General features: G+C 36.5%; 2 protein-coding genes across 4 annotated transcripts; both read left to right on the forward strand.

The window, feature by feature from the left end:
• Positions 1–1460: 1460 nt before the first annotated feature.
• LOC113094562 (kinesin-like protein KIF11) lies at positions 1461–10104 on the forward strand. 2 transcript variants are annotated; one of them, XM_026260138.1, is made up of 23 exons: positions 1461–1621; positions 1837–1969; positions 2269–2401; positions 2499–2596; positions 2838–2916; positions 3198–3383; positions 3499–3623; positions 3717–3807; positions 3894–4136; positions 4223–4318; positions 4436–4524; positions 5100–5187; positions 5318–5506; positions 5587–5794; positions 5915–6087; positions 7080–7205; positions 7296–7454; positions 8012–8151; positions 8223–8502; positions 8722–8944; positions 9064–9230; positions 9376–9486; positions 9707–10104. In XM_026260138.1, the coding sequence occupies exons 2-23, from the start codon at positions 1890–1892 to the stop codon at positions 9818–9820; spliced, it is 3198 nt and encodes a 1065-aa protein (XP_026115923.1). In that variant the 5' UTR covers positions 1461–1621; positions 1837–1889; the 3' UTR covers positions 9821–10104. The 2 variants fall into 2 exon arrangements, with proteins under 2 accessions (XP_026115923.1, XP_026115924.1); XM_026260139.1 differs by having other exon boundaries at positions 9710–10104.
• A 696-nt stretch (positions 10105–10800) lies between these two features.
• Positions 10801–17648, forward strand: LOC113094566 (solute carrier family 22 member 15-like). 2 transcript variants are annotated; one of them, XM_026260150.1, is made up of 12 exons: positions 10801–10983; positions 11984–12127; positions 12319–12451; positions 12931–13095; positions 13181–13310; positions 14143–14364; positions 14478–14618; positions 14709–14791; positions 15152–15260; positions 15503–15575; positions 15728–15886; positions 16214–17648. In XM_026260150.1, exons 1-12 carry the CDS (start codon positions 10900–10902, stop codon positions 16268–16270), a joined length of 1500 nt encoding a protein of 499 aa, XP_026115935.1. In that variant the 5' UTR covers positions 10801–10899; the 3' UTR covers positions 16271–17648. The 2 variants fall into 2 exon arrangements, with proteins under 2 accessions (XP_026115935.1, XP_026115936.1); XM_026260151.1 differs by having other exon boundaries at positions 10802–10923.
• The last annotated feature ends 173 nt before the right edge of the window (positions 17649–17821 follow it).

Here is a 17821-nt window from a genome sequence, read left to right on the forward strand (position 1 = left end):
ACCGAAAGGGCACTTTTAGAAAAATAAAATAATAAGCTATTTTCCTCCAGTTACACTGTTGTATTCGTCTACTGACAATCGTAGGAAAAAAATCTTTAATTGGTGTAATTTTCACTAAAGTCATAGAATTCAACTACAGCGTCATTTGTAGCACATCTCTCTCTCTCTCTCTCTCTCTCTCTCTCTCTCTCTCTCTCTCTCTCTCTCTCTCTCTTTTAAATAATAATAATAATTTAAACAAATTTAAATAAATAATAATTTTAATAGTAAACTAATCAAATAATATTTTCCTTTTTTTTTCTTTGTTTTCTTTTTTAAACGTAGTTTTCACATGATAAACACAGCATAGTTTATAAACATTTGCGTTTATGTTTCTTTCATTTCTGGGTTTAATACAAGTCAGTAAATGCATATTATAATGCATCTTTACATTTAATAGCAATAATACATTTCACCTTCTTGACCTTCTTACCTTCATGCAATTTTTTTTTAAATTTAAAAATTATAATAATAACATGTTTATATACACGTATCTTATTATTATTATTATTATTATTATTATTTTATTTAACAATCATGAAATAAAAAAGAATTCATTCTGTAACTAAAAATAAGAAGTACTAATATAAGAATGACAGAACAGGAGACAGCAAAAAAAAAAAAAAAACTTTGGTGATGATTATATGAACACATTTACAAAGGTTATTTCTGAAGAAGGGTGTTTCCTTAAAATAAGCTCGGTGTGAATAAATAATTGTTCATTATTTAAGACAACAGCTTTATAATTATAGAAAAGTATATTTATACAAATATGTATTTCCACTGTATGATTCACTCTTCAGGTCCAAGCACGTCTGTTTAGTGTTGTGTTCATGGTCTCTTACCTCCATCTACTGGTAATTTTAGGGACTACTGTCGTTTCGAAAAGGCGGTGTCTCAGTTCCTGCTAATATAATGCAAAGATAATCGGAGCTACAGAGAAGTAGGAAATTAATTAAAATGAGAATATTATAAAGTAACATACAAAAGAGAAACCCCACACTTAACTTTTGTTTAATGTCGTACAATGCCACATTTTAAAGCAACCATAAGACATAATACAAACATTAGCCTAACTAGAAAAATGCATGAACTATGTCAATAAAAAACGAACTGTTTATGAATTTAAATGTTTATTGTTTATCGGATTAGTTTTATTTACGCCTTTGATATATATTAAAATGTAAAAATGCAGAATAATTACGCAAGCTTTATTAAAAACATATAGTACTGTTAAAAGCAACTTATTCATTAAATGTTATTTATTAATTTATTTATTTTCGCTTATTCATTATTAGTCTTTGGTACTAGATTTTTCAAAAACACTGCACTTTCCCGAGATGCATCCGCTCCAGCTCTCCTCCTTTAGACCAATCAGAAGGATGGTGAAAAACTCCTGTTCTCTGATTGGCTTCAAGCTGCAGATGCGCAATTTTCAAAGTTGGTTAACTGTGCAGCTGAGGATTCGTAGTGTCTGAGCGAACAGCAAATATAGTGCATCTAAATATCCTGCGTTATTGGTTGGATTTTAAACGACTTTGGCATCTTCTTTTATCTTCTTTTACGTGGGATCAGTTGAACGGTACGTGCATTTGTTAATTTTGTTCTTTATTAGCTTGTTTTTATAATTTATTTTGGTTATGCGCCATTTAGGCTAGGCAATGTCACACTATGTATCTGCTAGTGTTTGCAATATGTTTATGTACGTTTTTATTTTTTAAATGATTTAATATTTATATAAATTGTTTTCCAGGTTGACTTATATTTGCCCTTTTTAAAATCTAATTTTGTTTTAAGGTTAACGTTTAAAGGGCTTTTAAGACGTGGAGCACAGAAGACGCTCTTCAAACATGGCTTCATCACAGTTAACGTTACCAGCAGCCAAAAAAGAGGAGAAAGGCAGAAATATACAAGTGGTTGTACGATGCAGGTAAATGTACAGGTTTTATACGTGTATTTGTATTTTTTGTAAGTAGTATAATCGAGCCTTCATCACAGATTATTTACAATGTAAGATCAATAGCAAACATGTGCTTGTTTTTCTTGTTGTTTTTACACTAACGTTAGTTCAGAACTGCTCCCATCACATGATTTAAATGTCCAATTTATTAAATGTATTAATCACTGCGTTTCTGGCCAGATCAATGGTTTGATCTTTTGTAATTGCTGACGTTTTGGCCAAAAAGCCTAATAATAAGATATTAATTTTTATTTATATATTTCTAACAGACCCTTCAACACAGTGGAGCGTAAATCTGCATCTCATACTGTTGTTGAATGTGACCAGAACCGAAAAGAGGTGATGGTCCGTACTGGAGGCGCCACAGACAAAGCAGCAAGAAAAACATACACTTTTGACATGGTGAGTGTTTCGCTTGTTTTCCACCCACATCCTGAGTATTAATGTCATCTAAATCTTTTCCGTTGTATTAATGTTCATTCGATTTCAATTGGTTTAGGTTTTTGGTCCTTCTGCCAAACAAATTGAAGTTTATAGGAGTGTGGTGTGCCCCATATTAGATGAAGTTATCATGGGCTATAACTGTACTGTTTTTGCGTGAGTATCTTTATTTAAATGTCAAATCATTCGACTTTACAGATAACATTTTGTGTTGTGTTTCATCTGAGGAAACGGTTTTAATCAGTTTCAGACCTACAAATTGTATTTGGTTTCTACTTTAGGATTTCAAGTAGATTTTTTTTCACCATAAAAATAGATAAAAAGCTTGTTTGGTATTAACAATCAGTTATACAAATCTTACGTATTTTTATTGTGGATTATTTCTTTTTGGCTTAAGATATGGACAAACTGGAACAGGGAAAACCTTCACAATGGAGGGCGAAAGATCACCCAATGAGGAGTTTACTTGGGAAGAGGTGATATTCAAGTCAGAGTTTGGAAGTTCTGCAACAGTGTCAAACCAATGGCTGTTTAAAGGGGCCATAGCATACGTTCATTTAATGTTTTCTTTTCTAAAGGGTTCTAATGTTTCTTGCACCAGTAACGAGTTTTAATGCTCTTTGCACATGAAGAAATAAGTGCTTGCTTTATGAGGTTTTTCTATTGGGCCAATATTTTCATGATATGATTTGCTTGGAGATTGATCAGGATTTTTTCCTCCTTCCTTCCTTCCTTCCTTTCACGGTTTCTCTTGCAGGACCCTCTGGCCGGAATCATTCCCAGAACTCTTCATCAGATCTTCGAGAAACTGTCCAGTAATGGCACGGAGTTCTCCGTGAAGGTTTCTCTGCTGGAAATCTATAACGAGGAACTCTTTGATCTTCTCAGCCCTACTCCAGATGTCACAGAGAGGCTACAGCTGTTTGATGATCCCAGAAATAAAGTATGCTCTTTTTAGATTTTGGAACGCATTATACCTATAATATCCATATATTTTTCCTTTGAAATGACCATTTATTTGTGTTCGCTAAAACAAGACGTTTCTTTATATCTGTCAGAGGGGTGTGACCATTAAAGGTTTGGAGGAGATCACTGTACACAATAAGGATGAGGTGTATCAGATCCTGGAGAGAGGAGCGGCCAAGAGAAAGACAGCCTCCACGCTCATGAACGCTTACTCCAGGTAGTAATTGCATCCCAATTTAAAAGGAGAGAAGATGTCATTGGTGTTTTGTTCATGGTTTATAACATCTCTCTTCACCTTTTGCTCATCCAGTCGATCTCACTCGGTGTTCTCCGTGACCATTCACATGAAAGAGATCACTCTGGATGGAGAGGAGCTGGTTAAGATTGGAAAACTGAACTTGGTGAGTTTAATTTCCTCAGATCTGGCGGTTCAATCTACAACTCTGGCTCAAATTAATTTGTGTTAAAGTGTTTTTACTCTGTTTAGGTGGATCTTGCGGGTAGTGAGAACATTGGGCGATCTGGAGCTGTGGACAAGCGTGCTCGTGAAGCTGGGAACATAAACCAGTCTCTATTGACTCTGGGTCGTGTTATCAAGGCTCTGGTGGAGAGAGGGCCTCACGTGCCCTACAGAGAGTCCAAACTCACTCGTATTCTGCAAGACTCGCTTGGAGGACGCACCAAAACCTCTATTATTGCCACTGTGTCTCCTGCCTCCATAAATCTAGAGGTATGACTTGTACTGATAGACTTTGTAGTGTATCTGCGTTATTTTGTGCTTGTTATTTGGAATATTGATTTGTAGGTTTATCGTAGGAAACTCTGAGCACTCTGGACTATGCTAACAGAGCCAAGAGTATCATGAATAAGCCAGAGGTCAACCAAAAACTCACCAAGAGAACTCTGATCAAGGCAAGTTTCTTTACTGTTTGTACATATATTTTCATAACTTCTTGGACAGTATATTTCCAATTTCTTGTTTATGCAGCACTGACCAACCTATTCATGTTTCTAAAACAAATGTTGTAGGAATACACAGAGGAGATTGAGCGGCTGAAAAGAGATTTGGCTGCCACCCGTGATAAACAAGGAGTGTATCTATCTGTTGATAACTATGAGTGAGTTCTGCATGTATTTTATTTTTTTATTCTCACCAAGGCTGTATTTATTTGGTAAAAAATGGTTAAATATTATTAGTATTTAAAATGACTTTCTATTTTAATCATTTTAAAATTTAGTTATAACTGTGATGGTAAAGCTGAATTTTCAGCAGCCATTACAGTCTTCAATGTCAAATAAATTGTGTATAATTGTGTATTTGTGTATCAATGTCAAAATAAATTGTGTATATATATATATATATATATATATATATATATATATAATTTTTTTTTTTTTTTTTTAACAAAGCACAGGTTTTTGCTGTCACTTTTGATCAATTTAATGTATTTGCTTAAGTCTAATTTCTTTAAAAAAAAAAAATGTGCTGTTGACAAATTAAAACTTAAATTGTGCAGTCAACACATTTTCTTGAGAAATCAAGTTTTTTTTTTTTTTTTTTTCTTGATTTAAGACTTTATTTATTTATTTTTTTATTTTTTTTGACCAGGGATGATATTTCAGAAGGAGCAGGGTCCTTTATTTATTTATTTATTTATTTATTTATTTTAAACCACTATTTGGCCATTTACAGGAATATGAACAGTAAACTGATGTCTCAGGAAGAGCAGATTACGGAGTACACAGATCGGATAGCCGCAATGGAGGAGGAGCTCAAAAAGGTGAGCATGTTTTAACGCCATTCTGCTTCTCTGTGTGTACAAGGCCTTCCATCTTCCACTTAAGTGTGCGTCTGTGAGGTCATGACAATGAGTGATGTATGTAATAAATATTGTGCTTTTGTTTTGGCAGATTATGGACTTGTTTACAGACAGTAAGCAGAAATTGGACCAGTGCGCTGAAGACCTGCAGGACAAAAAACAGAGGCTGGAGGAGACTCACAAGGACCTAATTGAGACCAGGCATCGCCTCACTCAGGAGGAGTACATCAGTTCAAAGCTCCAGAACAATGAGTGTCAACTCTATAGCACTGCGGACCAGGTCTGTGAATCAGATGTGTCGTTTGGTGATGCAATGGTAGAATAGTATGCATAAATGTTCTCTCTCTCTTTCTCATCCAGCTGTTGAGCACTGCTGAGACCAGCACACAGGATGTTAGTGGTCTCCACGCCAAGCTGCAGAGGAAGAAGGATGTAGAGCTCCATAACGGGGAGGTCCAGCAGAGCTTTGCCCAGCGCATGGAGAACTGCTACAACAGCATGCAGACCTCGCTGCAGGAGCAGAGCCACAAACATGCTGCTATGATCGACTATTACCGCTCTTCTGTGGGTAAGAGGTCACAAGGCTCCACTCTCAAAGTGTAATATGCTATTTTGGGGGGTTTAACAATAAAATCACTTCCAGCCAAAAAGTATCTTCAGGAAAGCAATCATGTTAATGTCTGTGTAGGTGAGCTGCTGAATACGAATGGCACAGTGTTCAAGGAGACGTTAGGTGCTGTCTGTGAGTCTTACAGCAGTATTAAAGGGGCTGTGGGAGAAGGTGTGGAGCGCTGCAAGGAGCGAGTGTTACATCAGGAGAAACTCTCTCAGGAGGCTCAGAAATGCATGCTGGAAATACTGGTAAGAACTCCATGATGATTCAAATTGTAAAGCGTTCGCTTGACAATGCTTTATTGGTAAAGGCTAAGTTGTTAGAATGGCTAAAGGGTGCTAGATATGAGTAGAGGTTATTTTTGACTCCGAGGCCTGAGATGGTGGCACCAGGAGCAGATTTGGTAGCGCTGGGGGTAGTGTGTGACAGATATCTGTGCAGGATTTAAATGATTCTCACTAGATCTCGCAGTAACCTTTTCATTGTGCGACGAATTAAAACGCTTTTTGTTGGATCTCGCAGCACTGATGCATCTGTGCTGAAACAGTGTCACAAAAAAGCTGTTCTAAGCTCGGACAAGTTTGTTTGCGTCGCAGTCCGAGCTGATAAACAGTCTGCCCTGCGCAGCTGAAACGTAGCGCATTTTAGATTAGCTTTCTTTGCATTTGCCGTTTGAATTTTGAAAAATTGGTCGCAGTCAGAAGCCCTGCGGTCTCTCTCTTTGTGTGTGTGTGTGCGCACGTTCTCTTTTATAGATCAGTGGGTGAGACCCTTTTGGGGTAATGTTAGGGCCTGTTTGTTTTTGGTGATTTCAAATGCAAACGTTGGCTATTAGAAATTGCTTTAATCTACCCTTTAATCATAAAAATGCTTATAGAGACAGAATTTTACTCAATTTATACAAATCTGGAAGTCATTTTTAAAATCAAGCAACCTGATTTACCCAGGTTTTCCCAGACTGTTGGATTTCTATTTGTTTTGGGTTATTTCAAAACGTGTTAAGTTTTAAGGGCTGCTTGTAAGTTTTCTGAGGCCCGTGTTTAGAACCAATGGAACAGTGTTTAATTGTGAATGTCTATTTTTACCCATTTAACATGAACAGTTTTACTCAATTGTATCTGTGAATATCCATTTTTCATACTATTTACCTTGTGGTGCCGAAATTGCTTTTTAAGTGTTTTTTTTTTTTTTTAGCAACGTATAGAATAACATTGATTGTGTGTGGGTTTTTTTTTTTTAGGATGAACACAAACAGCATTTAGAGGAGGTTTTGGTTGCCCAGGCGTTGCCAGGTATCAGATCTATCATGGCCGTGAATGACAATCTGAAGCAAACCCTTTACAGATACAACACTTTGGCTGAGCAGGTATTTTTCAGAAGAATTTACATGTTCTTATGCCTGTTTGATTTATTATAGATTATTTTGTGATCAGTCAAATTAAAATCTCTCTTACAGATGCAGTGTCTAAAAGCAGAGATGATGTCATTTTTTGACTCTTATGTTGAATCGTTGGCCAGCATGCGAGAGTTCGCTGTGCAGGGCTTCAGCAGTCTGCGTGCTGAGCATGACAAGCTCAAACAACAGATTAGCCAAGCTGGAAACAACCATCAGACGGTAAGACAACTCATACTGACACTGTTTCTTGAAGAGAAGGTTTGAGTTTAAGCCAAGTGATCACATTTCCTTGAAACTGATTGGCTCAGATGTTCACAAGCTTTGTGGGTGCTGTAAATGTCACCAGTTGGCCACAGGGATGCTGTTTCTGTACATTCAAGATTTTTTTCTTCATCACATACATGATTATATAAAGCATTTATATAACCAGCAGTGAAATGTGAGTCAGGTCCGCTCCATGGACAATGCAATTATTAAAGAATACCACACAGAGGAAAATATACATAAGTATAGATATGTAAGAATGAAATAAAAGTAAACCATAAAAATATAAGTAAAATGTAGAATGCTGAAATGCTCAGCAGGCTTCAGTGTTTAAAAAAAAAAAAAAAAAATTATAACCGGTCACTTTCCAAACTAGACCAAGAAAAACTCTTTAAAACTTGAGAGAACTTGAAAGGATCTTTATAATGAGAACATTTGGTCATGTGGCTTGTCTAAATCACTTTTTGACCACTAGAGGGCTCTAAAGCTGCATAAATTGTTTCTTTCTACAGCGTGTGGCCGAGCTGGTTCAATGTTTGCAGAACCAAATGAATCTCTTGGCAGTGGACACACAGACTGACTTTGAGGGTCTTGCACTGGCGACATCTGCCCAGACTGTCCCACTAGAAACGCTACAGAGCTCCATACAGAGGTGAGAGGACATTCGCATATATCTTCAAGTTTCCTGTAACAAAACCCTAATAAATCTCATCTTTGTTGTAGTAAATGCACTGTGGCTGAGGAGCACACGGTGTCTGTCCGTGCTCGGCTGGGTTCCTCCGTGGATGAAGTGATAACGGAGATGAATGGGGTGACGGAAGAGGGAGAGAGGGCACTGGAGGAGAGTGCTGGTTACTGCAGACACCTCCAGACATCACTGGACTCGTTGGCTGAGTCGGGACTCAAGTGGTGTCACGAAGCCAGAGGCTCAACTGAGAATAAAGCCCAGGAACAGATCAAACTCATCAGGGAGACAGACACAGCTGTGCAAGACCTGCTAAAGGTTAGTTTGGGCCTGTCCCAAGGGCACTAAATGCTTTGTCATTTATCAGATTTGGGACAGTCTTGCTTCCTGTCACGTGGCCAAGACTGAAAGTGTTGGTATTGTGACAGGCCCTTTGTGGCTAAACCTGCTGAATGGAGAAAGTTAACATAGAACGTATTACTTTTTTTGTTTTTTGCATGTGCTAAATTTCTATTGTTCTCTTGTGTGTACATGCAGTCTGTAGAAGAAAAGGGTGAGAAAGCCGTTAAGGAGTGTGAAAGCCGGTTGAGTCACATGCAGCAGGAAGTAGAAGGAATCCTGGGTCGTGTGGAATCGCAGACTGGCAAAGATGATGCTACCTTGCAAGAACACAAAGAGATCCTCTTCTCCATCAACACTCAAACATTGGACACAGTACACAACTTCATCAGCTCAGAGCTGCGGCAAGATTTACCAACAGGTGTGAGAGAAGATGTGGGGAAATATTCAAAATACAGCATCATGAATATAAACGTGGCTCAAATGCAGGCAATCCATCCATGTGAACTAGGCACTGATGTGACATGTGAATCTTTGCAGGAACGACTCCTCAGCGTAAAGAGTATGTGTATCCACGTGTGCTGAACAAGCCTAGGAGTCGAGAGGAGTTGGAAGATGAGTTCAGAGCTCAGCAGGAGCAGTTTCAGTGTGCACTGAGCCAGTGTGAGACTGTCACCGAGGCAGAAGAGGAGAAACCTCTCGACCAGGTATTGCAATCATAAGTTTTGACCATCCATATTCTAGATCTCATCCGTAGAAATGTTCTGTTTTCTTTTCAGACTAATTAAGACTTAGTTGAAGCTCTAGAAGGTGCTTTTATTTGGACTGGTGTAACTTCAGTTCTGTTTTTAGGACTCTATGGAGGATGAAGTCAGTGTTTCTAGTGATGGAAACCTCACTGAACAGTCATGCTATGATGAGAACCTGATGTGTTATGAAAACGGAAGAGTTCCGTTTTTCAAGGTGAGACATTTCAGACCTTTTTAATGTCAAGGCTTAAGGTGTGGTCATATTAGAGAAATTTTGTGGGCAAAAAAAAGGATTAATTTCTATTTATTTGTTTTTGTCTGTAAAAACGCTGAACAACTGTAGATCTGGCCAAACCTTCATAGTGCTGGCCACAAAAAAAAAAAATTTATTTGTTGTAGAGGCAGCTTTTAATATTTTGTTCTTTTTGTCTAAGCAGAAGAAAAGCAAGAAGGAAAATGGCAATAAATCACTGAACCGTTCAAAGATGGAGAACGAGAGCATGTGTTCGCCACCACGTTCTAAACTACCCCTCAGGTGTCAGAATTAACTAATTATATTCTTGTTTTTACTCTCTCTTTGTATGCCTAAAATAAACATTGTTTTAGTCCTATGTGTGTCTTTTTAAATATGATTTGTCTGTGTATTTAACTTTCATATGTCTGTTTCTTCAGTTTAGTAATGTTGTAACTTCATGGTGATTTCTTACTGTTGCCTTTCTGTTAGTTTCATGTTGTTGTTGGTTTTTTTTTTTGAACATTTGTATGTTTAATTAAAAGCTAAAAGAAAATTATCCACTCCATGTTTGAACCAATAAAACTATTTTTGAAGTAATTTTTTTTTTTTAAGTTTGTATGTTTTTCTATTACATTTAGTTTATTGATTGTAACATTGGTGCTCTTTGTAGATGAATGTTTTCCTCAAATTTAAGAGACATAAGATTCTTATTACAAGAAAACAAAATAATCTCTGCAGAATTGCTGCATTTAATAAAGGAATTAAAATGTAAGAATTTGTGTAACCTTATTAAAGCAAACTTACATATCGAGTAAGATAAATGTATCATACAAAGTTTTTTCCCTTGTTTAGAAAAACATTATTAAATACTCTTGGTTATTTTAAATGGTTAGGGTTTCACATTTGCAATTTTAAGTGTTGATCCTTCTTGTCACTAAATTTGTGCAAAGTTTAGCACTAAAATTGGCCTATCTGAACCTCTTTAAATTAGTATTCTGTTTCTCCGAATATGTTTATTTTGAACTTTCTACCCTTTCTGTCTGGACATTAATTTACATCTAAATAAGTGACTTGATAGTCGTTAATAATAACCATTGATTTTAAAATATAAAGAATTGTTATTTTTAAACCCCTAATTTTTAATCTAAATGTGATATTACAAATAACATGCTAAGCGTTAACAGAGACGTTAATTCCTGAAGTCCAATCAGAATCGCGGACTGTACCACGTGTTTGGTTGCCACAGTCTCGTCCAATCAGAACCACTATGTATCACGTGGTCTCATTCAAGGGAAGTCAGATCACAGGTCTGAAGTCTCTGCTGTTATCAAGCCCATTATTAAAATGTGAATATCAGCTCGTTGGCATGCAGTCGGGTGTTTTGTCCCTGGAATGGATTTAGAGGAGGCTTACCAGGTAGTTGGAGAATTCGGTAGATACCAGAAAAGGATGGTCACCATCCTGGTTCTCCTACAGGTAACGTTAACGTTAACTGAAGATAAACGCAGATCCATTAACACCGGACAGACTTGTGTTTGTTGTGGTAAATTCCTGTATATTTCTGTTCACACAAGCCAGTAATTATGCAAAATTCACATCTGATAAATCAAAACTTTGAAGCCATGTCACATTTGCATCTTATCCGCAACAATGGGATGTCTTTGCTTTAATTTGCCTTAGTTTCAGTGAATCAGTGAATGTCATTAGTTTTGGCTTTCTATGTTAAGACACTGGAATCCAGGATTGAAATTACTTTGTTGCCTCTGAAAACTGAAAATATTTGTATCTTCCCCGGGAACACATGATAGGTTAAAAAAAATTGATAGCCTGAATGCACTGTAAGTCGCTTTGGATAAGAGCGTCTGCTAAATGCATACATTTAAGTTAATTTAATTTGTATAGCAAGAAATATCTTGGATTCATTTTAAACTGCTTCTTTCATTTCCTTTCAAACTTTACTTCCAAAATGTGTGTTCTTCCTTGCCTATTACTCAGTAAGAGACAAGTAAAAAAAAGTGAAATAGTCATATATTATAATAAGATTTTAAAAACTATAAACTCACCCAAGCCTGTTTAATGTTGTTTATCTCATATTAGATCAACACAGAAATGTAATTTTGTGGTAAAAAGGGATACAGTTAATATTATAAAAGTAGTGTTTTTTTTTCTTAACTGTCCTCTTCTATCACATTGATAGGATATAGTAATGAGGTTTCTTTCTAAGGTGCACATGTATATTTCTGTCTTTCTTAAGTTTAATATATTTGAAATAACCTAAATAAGTTATGGCCATAATGTAATGTCAGTTTTAATTGATAATAAAGAGAAAATGAGATTAAATCATTCTAGTGGACATCTCTACCATAAGAGAGTAATTTGCACTGATTTGAGATCCGTTTGGATATAGTTCATTTAATGGTACTGGGAAACTGGGCATACATTGTTAAAAGTAACTTGAAATATGTCTTGTTTACAGATTTATATGGCATGTCAGTCCATGCTCATCATTTTAGTGGGTGCTGTGCCAGAATATCACATAGAACCTGTTACTGGACGTCTGGATGATGATATAACACAAAGTGTGAAATTCACAGAGGATGTCAGCTCAATCGTGACTGAGGTAAGAGACTGTCATCAATTCAGCACGTTAAACAAATTTGTCTTAAACTCAAGCTCTTCTTTTCAAATACAAATCTAACCTATACTTGACATCAAATAAAGAAGAAACAGTTTTTTTTTAATTTTAATGTTTGATCAGGACAATAGGTATATTCATCCATATTTGAAATTTCTTCTGATCTTTTCTTGTAGTGGAACCTGTTTAAGCATGAAGCCTACAAAGTGAACTTGGCTGGGTCCCTGTTCTTTGCAGGTCTCCTGATCGGAAATGTCTTGTTTGGTCCACTCTCTGACAAGATCGGCAGGAAGCCGGTTTTCCTCACTGGTAGGATGGAGCTGAACTGGTTTCTGTACTTTGTAATAATCTAAACCGTTTCACATTATTACAGTGCTTGCAAGGCATCAAACATTCTGCTAAGGGCTATACTAAACCTATATCCCTAATTCTGCATGTATGTGTATTTTTATATATACAAAATAAATAAACACAGTACACACAGATATACTAGTAAACAACTTAATTTGGATACGATTAATTGTTGCCCATCGCTACATAAAAATTTAAATGACTTGAATTTAAGTAATATAGGATTAAATTGGAAAATGTTTCATTGTGAGTGGTCTTTTCTTTCTTTTTTATATCCATTTAATTATCTATAACTGCTTTACTTTGCAAAGATGTCATGCTGATTTTCTTATACAACCGACTGAAAACCACCAAAAACATAGAAACAAATATAAAACCTAAACGTAACAGTTTAACATGTTGTTAAGGGGACCTCTATTAAAACTGTTCTCTCTCAGGTCTGTTTTTTGAGGTCTTGTTTGGGTATGGAACAGCGTTAGCACCCAGTTATGAGATATTTGCGTTGTCTCGGCTGCTGGTGGGGATGATGAATGGAGGAATGGCGTTGGTCTGCTTTGTTCTCACTCAGGAATATGTGGGAAAGTCCTACTGGGCTATGACAGGTGCACATGAATTCATATTTGAAGCAGTTTTGTTGGTTACTTTTAATGTAGTCATATAAAGGTACTATGGTTGTCTGTGTTTCAGGGACTTTGACCAATATGACCTTTGCAGTGGGCATCACTCTGTTTGCCGCATTGGGTTATTATGTTCGGCCGTGGCGGGACCTAGCGACTGCAGCCAACTGTCCTGGACTTTTGCTCTTCCTGCTCTGTGTGTAAGTGAGCGGTCCTGTTAAACTATAGCACTGTTACTTCATTAAAAGCCACCAGGAAGATACTGGCCCAGTTGATTTGTTTACAATGAAAGGGTGCTTTGTAAAGCTGCACTTGGTGTTGCTTTTAGGACACGTTTAGCATTGACCATTGAGTTTTTGTGTTTAATAAAGGAAGTGCACCAAAAAATGTAGTTAAAAAATATTTACATTTTTTAGTGATTTGAAGGAAATCCAACACAGAGTAAAATCAGTAATTTTATGAAATATTAATACAATTTATGATAAAGGTATTCTGTTTGAAAATATATTAAAATTGTTTTTATTCCTGTGATAGTGAAGCTACATTTTCAGCAGCCTTTACTCCAGTCTTGGGTGTCACATGATCTTTCAAAAATAATTCAAATATGCTGATTTGGTGCTCAAGAAACATTTATTGTTGTTATCAATGTTGAAAACTTTTGTGCTGCTTAATATTTCTGTGGGGACATGATAAATATATTTAAATAAATTAATAAATTAAAAAAAAAAAATCTAAATAGTCTTGATTTGAAATATTCTTTGTAACATTATAAATGTCTTTACTGTCAATTCTAAGCAAAATAATGTATCCTTACTGAATAAAATATTATATAATATTTTTATAAATGGGGCGAAAGAGAAAAAAAAAATACCTCAACCTCCAGGAAAAATATTGAGCTTGCATCATAATAAAAATACTCAGGAAAAATAGCCCCGTCAAAAGGTTCCAATCATATTTAAATATTATCTAAAATGTCATAATGTTTCTTGAACGTGAGAAATCAGAATACGTCTGAAGATATGTCTGTGGCAGGACTTTGCCAGAATCTCCACGCTGGCTTTATTCTCGGGGTCACACGGAGAAGGCTGAGGACATCCTGCAGGATTTTGCTGTGAGGAACGGGAAAGGCAGAATTCTAGTGAAGCTCCGGCGGGCCGTCGGCACCAGCGCCCCGAAGGGGTCCAGTCCTGGGGTTTTCCAGCTGGTCACACATCCCATACTGCGCTGGAGGACTGTGGTGCTCATGTATGTGTGGTGAGTGTATTTATTTTGCAAAGCTATGTCTTCACTTCACTCTTACAGCATGATGACAAAGGTTTGTGTATTTTAGTATGATCATTCTGTGTGCTTGTTTGTGTGTGTTGCAGGTATTCGTGTAGCCTTGTGTATTACGGGTTGACCCTCAGTGCCGGTGAAGATAAAGGTAATCGTTACCTTAGCGTTGCCATGTATGGCCTGGTGGAACTCCCTGCGTATCCGCTCTGCATGTACTTCATTAACAAACAGTGGTAAACACACAATCACATCCACAAGCTGCAGTGGCACTCTCTCACATTATTACCTGAGTGTGTTTGTTTTGTTTTGATTTTGGTTTTTAGGGCAGGCCGGAGGAAGTCAGTGTCCTATTTTCTTGCATTTGCAGGCATATCCTGTCTGCTCACGATGTTTGTACCTGAATCAGGTGATCATTTTCTCAAGTAAATTGTGTTTTAATGCTGCTTGGTTTAAGTTTTTGTTATTTATGCATTTCATTATTACAGTAATGCTCTACGATACGTTTGGGGGTCACGCACAATTAGTCAAAAGTGAAATAATTTACATTTTCAAAATGTTTTTGAAAGAAGTGTCTTATGCTGCATAAAAAAAAAATAATAATACAGTAAAATAAATAAATATAATTTAATTTTTATTTAATTGTAAAATGTAATTTGTTCTTGTGTTGGCAAAGCTGAATTTTCAGCCATAGTGCATATATTTTCTGTAAGCGTACATGATGCATTTATACTTTGGTTGTCTAAAGCACGTTGTTTCCCTTCCTCAGGGTCCTTATTAAGTGCCACGTCTCTGGCTCTAGTGGGAAAACTGATGGTCAGTGCTGCATTTAATATTGTGTATGTGTATACGTCAGAGCTCTACCCAACTGTGATCAGGTACAGTCAACGCCTTCGCTGTATTTGTGATACGACACATCTTTTGTGGTCTAGCTCTTTTGCATTTGTCATTTTCAGAAAAGATGTCTATTAAAACAAGTGTGAAATTGTATGTCTTTACAGAATAGGATTCTGTGCTTGAGCAAACAGTGCCCTATAGTGTAAACTATTATGTATAATCCGAAAGTCCCTCAGTGTAAGTGTTGGGTTAATTCTAACGTAAATTTGTTTGTGTGTGTTAGGAATGCAGGGTTAGGTGTGTGTTCCATGTCCTGTAGAGTTGGGGGAATTCTTGCACCGTTCGTGCCAAGTATGGTAAGCAGCTATAAACTGTGAGATTTGAGAAATGCCATGTTTTTCAACTAAATAATAGTTTCTTGTGTGATTAATGAATTATTATTTTATTCATATATTATTATTATTATTATTATATTGATTTATGTTCTGATTTATTGGTAATTGTCCAGAAAATATTGCACACCTCCATGCCATTTATGGTGTTCTGTTTGAGTGGGATTTCGGCAGCCTGCCTGGGGCTCCTTCTGCCGGAGACACTTAATAAACCTTCTGCTGAAACACTTGATGAACTGTCCAGCCCCACCTACCAGCGAATCTTACAGCCGCAGGTAAACATAAGCATGACAGAATTGTAATTTTACAAGATTATTAATGTCTGTCTACATAACTTCCTAGAAATCTCAATTCTGATTGGATGATCATGGCATTCTGCAGCCAAATATTTTTTTTATATAGTTTATGTCTCCTTACATTAGCATTTACTGTTATGCATTTGCAGCTGAAATCTATGTTTCATGTCTGTGTGGTTATAAGTTAGATTTGAAATAAACAGTCAGGTGATCACAAAAATATGCCATTAAGTTTTTAGTTATTATTGCTGTATAAGAATCCCAGAGAGACCTTTTCTTCATAATAGATTTTTGTGTGTTTTATAGGTTCACCTTTTGGAGGAAAAGCATTTAATTGACCACAAGGGGACTGATAGTGACTGAGACAAAGACCTTGAGAGCATTTCTTACACTTGTTTACATACATTCCTTGACCATGTTCAGAATGGTGTGCCATATACTAACTCACCGAAAGACTAAAGGTGCCTTCCAGAAGAAATCTGTCTGCTCAAAGGATCAATTCAACAGATTTAACTGTCAGGACTATTTTTAAATAATGGAAAAGGGACTAGATTCTCATTCGTAAGCTCTTTTCTGATAATGTGTGTCAATTATGACAACTAATTTAATGTTTACTGCCATTTATGAACAAATGACTTGTTCTGTTGTTTTAATGTGTTTTGTGTGTGTGTGTGTGTGTGTGAGAGAGAGCTGTGACATTACATTCATCAGCGTGTGTATATATTATCATTCAATTCATAATTAATAATGGCTGCAAATTTCAGTGATGCAGAATCTTTCTTTTAGGTTGTTTTAAAGAAATAGTTCACTCAAAAATTATAATTGTAATTTACTATTTCAAATCTTTACTGACAGATTTTCTGTCATGCTCATATGCTGGTATTCTGTGCCACATGTTGATTTTTGTTTTTTTTATTTTTAAACTTACATTCAGTCACTTGGACACTAGATGTGAAATTCAAGAAATATCAGTGGGTAAATTAGATTTGGGATTCATACTTTTATTACTGGCGTTTTTTTTAGACTGGTGTTACACTGAAAAAATATATATATATAATGTCAGCATGTTAGTTTGGATCAATGTGAGGGTGAATAATAGAAGAATTTTTATTTTTTTATATAACTTTTATTGACCAGTATTTTTCTTCAAAGGAAGAAGTGAAGTGTTGAACACATACATATTTGTGTATATTTATGTACATTGCTAAACATGCATTTGTTTTTATTTTAAAAGTTTGGGGGAAAGCTTTTAAATAAATGCCTCCCGTATAATGCGCGTGAATGTACATGTCCATCTGTCACCAGTAGACGGCACTGTTGAAGGCCACCTCCCCTGAACTGAGGTCACCTTTAACCTGTTCCAGTCCAAGTGGTGATGATGTCAGCGTTGACGCAGGTGAGCAGTGCTCAGGTAAACCACAGGATTCAGGAGCTGGGAGTTTCAAAGAAGCCGACACAAAACGTTCAACCACAAACCTGTTTTATTTTATTTTTTTGGTTTTCCGTTTCTTTTTCCTTGCTGTAATCGCAGCCTGTGGCACTGCATGTAGCTGACAGAACAGGTTACGAGAGAGTAAGCATTAACTATAATAACTGTTTTCATTCTGTAAGTCTTCATCCAAGGTCTGGCAGGCGTTATATCACCCTGCGCAAGGAGATAAACCGCAGATACAGAAGGTGTGGTCTCTTGAGTGCATCATTTATACCCTGTGTTCAACTTGTATTAAAAATAAAATAAACAGCTACATTTCTCTGTAATAATGAACACCCCCCCGAACCGTGATTTCGACCGAGGGGGGCCACCAACCCCCACAACTCCCCTGCCCCTCAGGAGGTCTGTGTATGCCACTGCCTCACATTGATACACATGATAATGTGTTGTAGTTGTGGTTTCATGTTGAAAATACTGCTTGC

This window comes from Carassius auratus, unplaced genomic scaffold, assembly GCF_003368295.1.
Source record: "Carassius auratus strain Wakin unplaced genomic scaffold, ASM336829v1 scaf_tig00215410, whole genome shotgun sequence".
Lineage (NCBI taxonomy): Eukaryota > Metazoa > Chordata > Actinopteri > Cypriniformes > Cyprinidae > Carassius > Carassius auratus.

Coding starts and splice junctions, on each gene's coding strand:
- LOC113094562 (XM_026260138.1), top strand. CDS start 1,890: ATGGCTTCATCACAGTTAACGTTACCAGCAGCCAAAAAAGAGGAGAAA. Junction 2,402..2,498: donor AAACATACACTTTTGACATG/GTGAGTGTTTCG, acceptor CAATTGGTTTAG/GTTTTTGGTCCTTCTGCCAA. Junction 8,503..8,721: donor CTGTGCAAGACCTGCTAAAG/GTTAGTTTGGGC, acceptor GTGTACATGCAG/TCTGTAGAAGAAAAGGGTGA.
- LOC113094566 (XM_026260150.1), top strand. CDS start 10,900: ATGGATTTAGAGGAGGCTTACCAGGTAGTTGGAGAATTCGGTAGATAC. Junction 12,452..12,930: donor GAAGCCGGTTTTCCTCACTG/GTAGGATGGAGC, acceptor GTTCTCTCTCAG/GTCTGTTTTTTGAGGTCTTG. Junction 15,576..15,727: donor CACCGTTCGTGCCAAGTATG/GTAAGCAGCTAT, acceptor GTAATTGTCCAG/AAAATATTGCACACCTCCAT.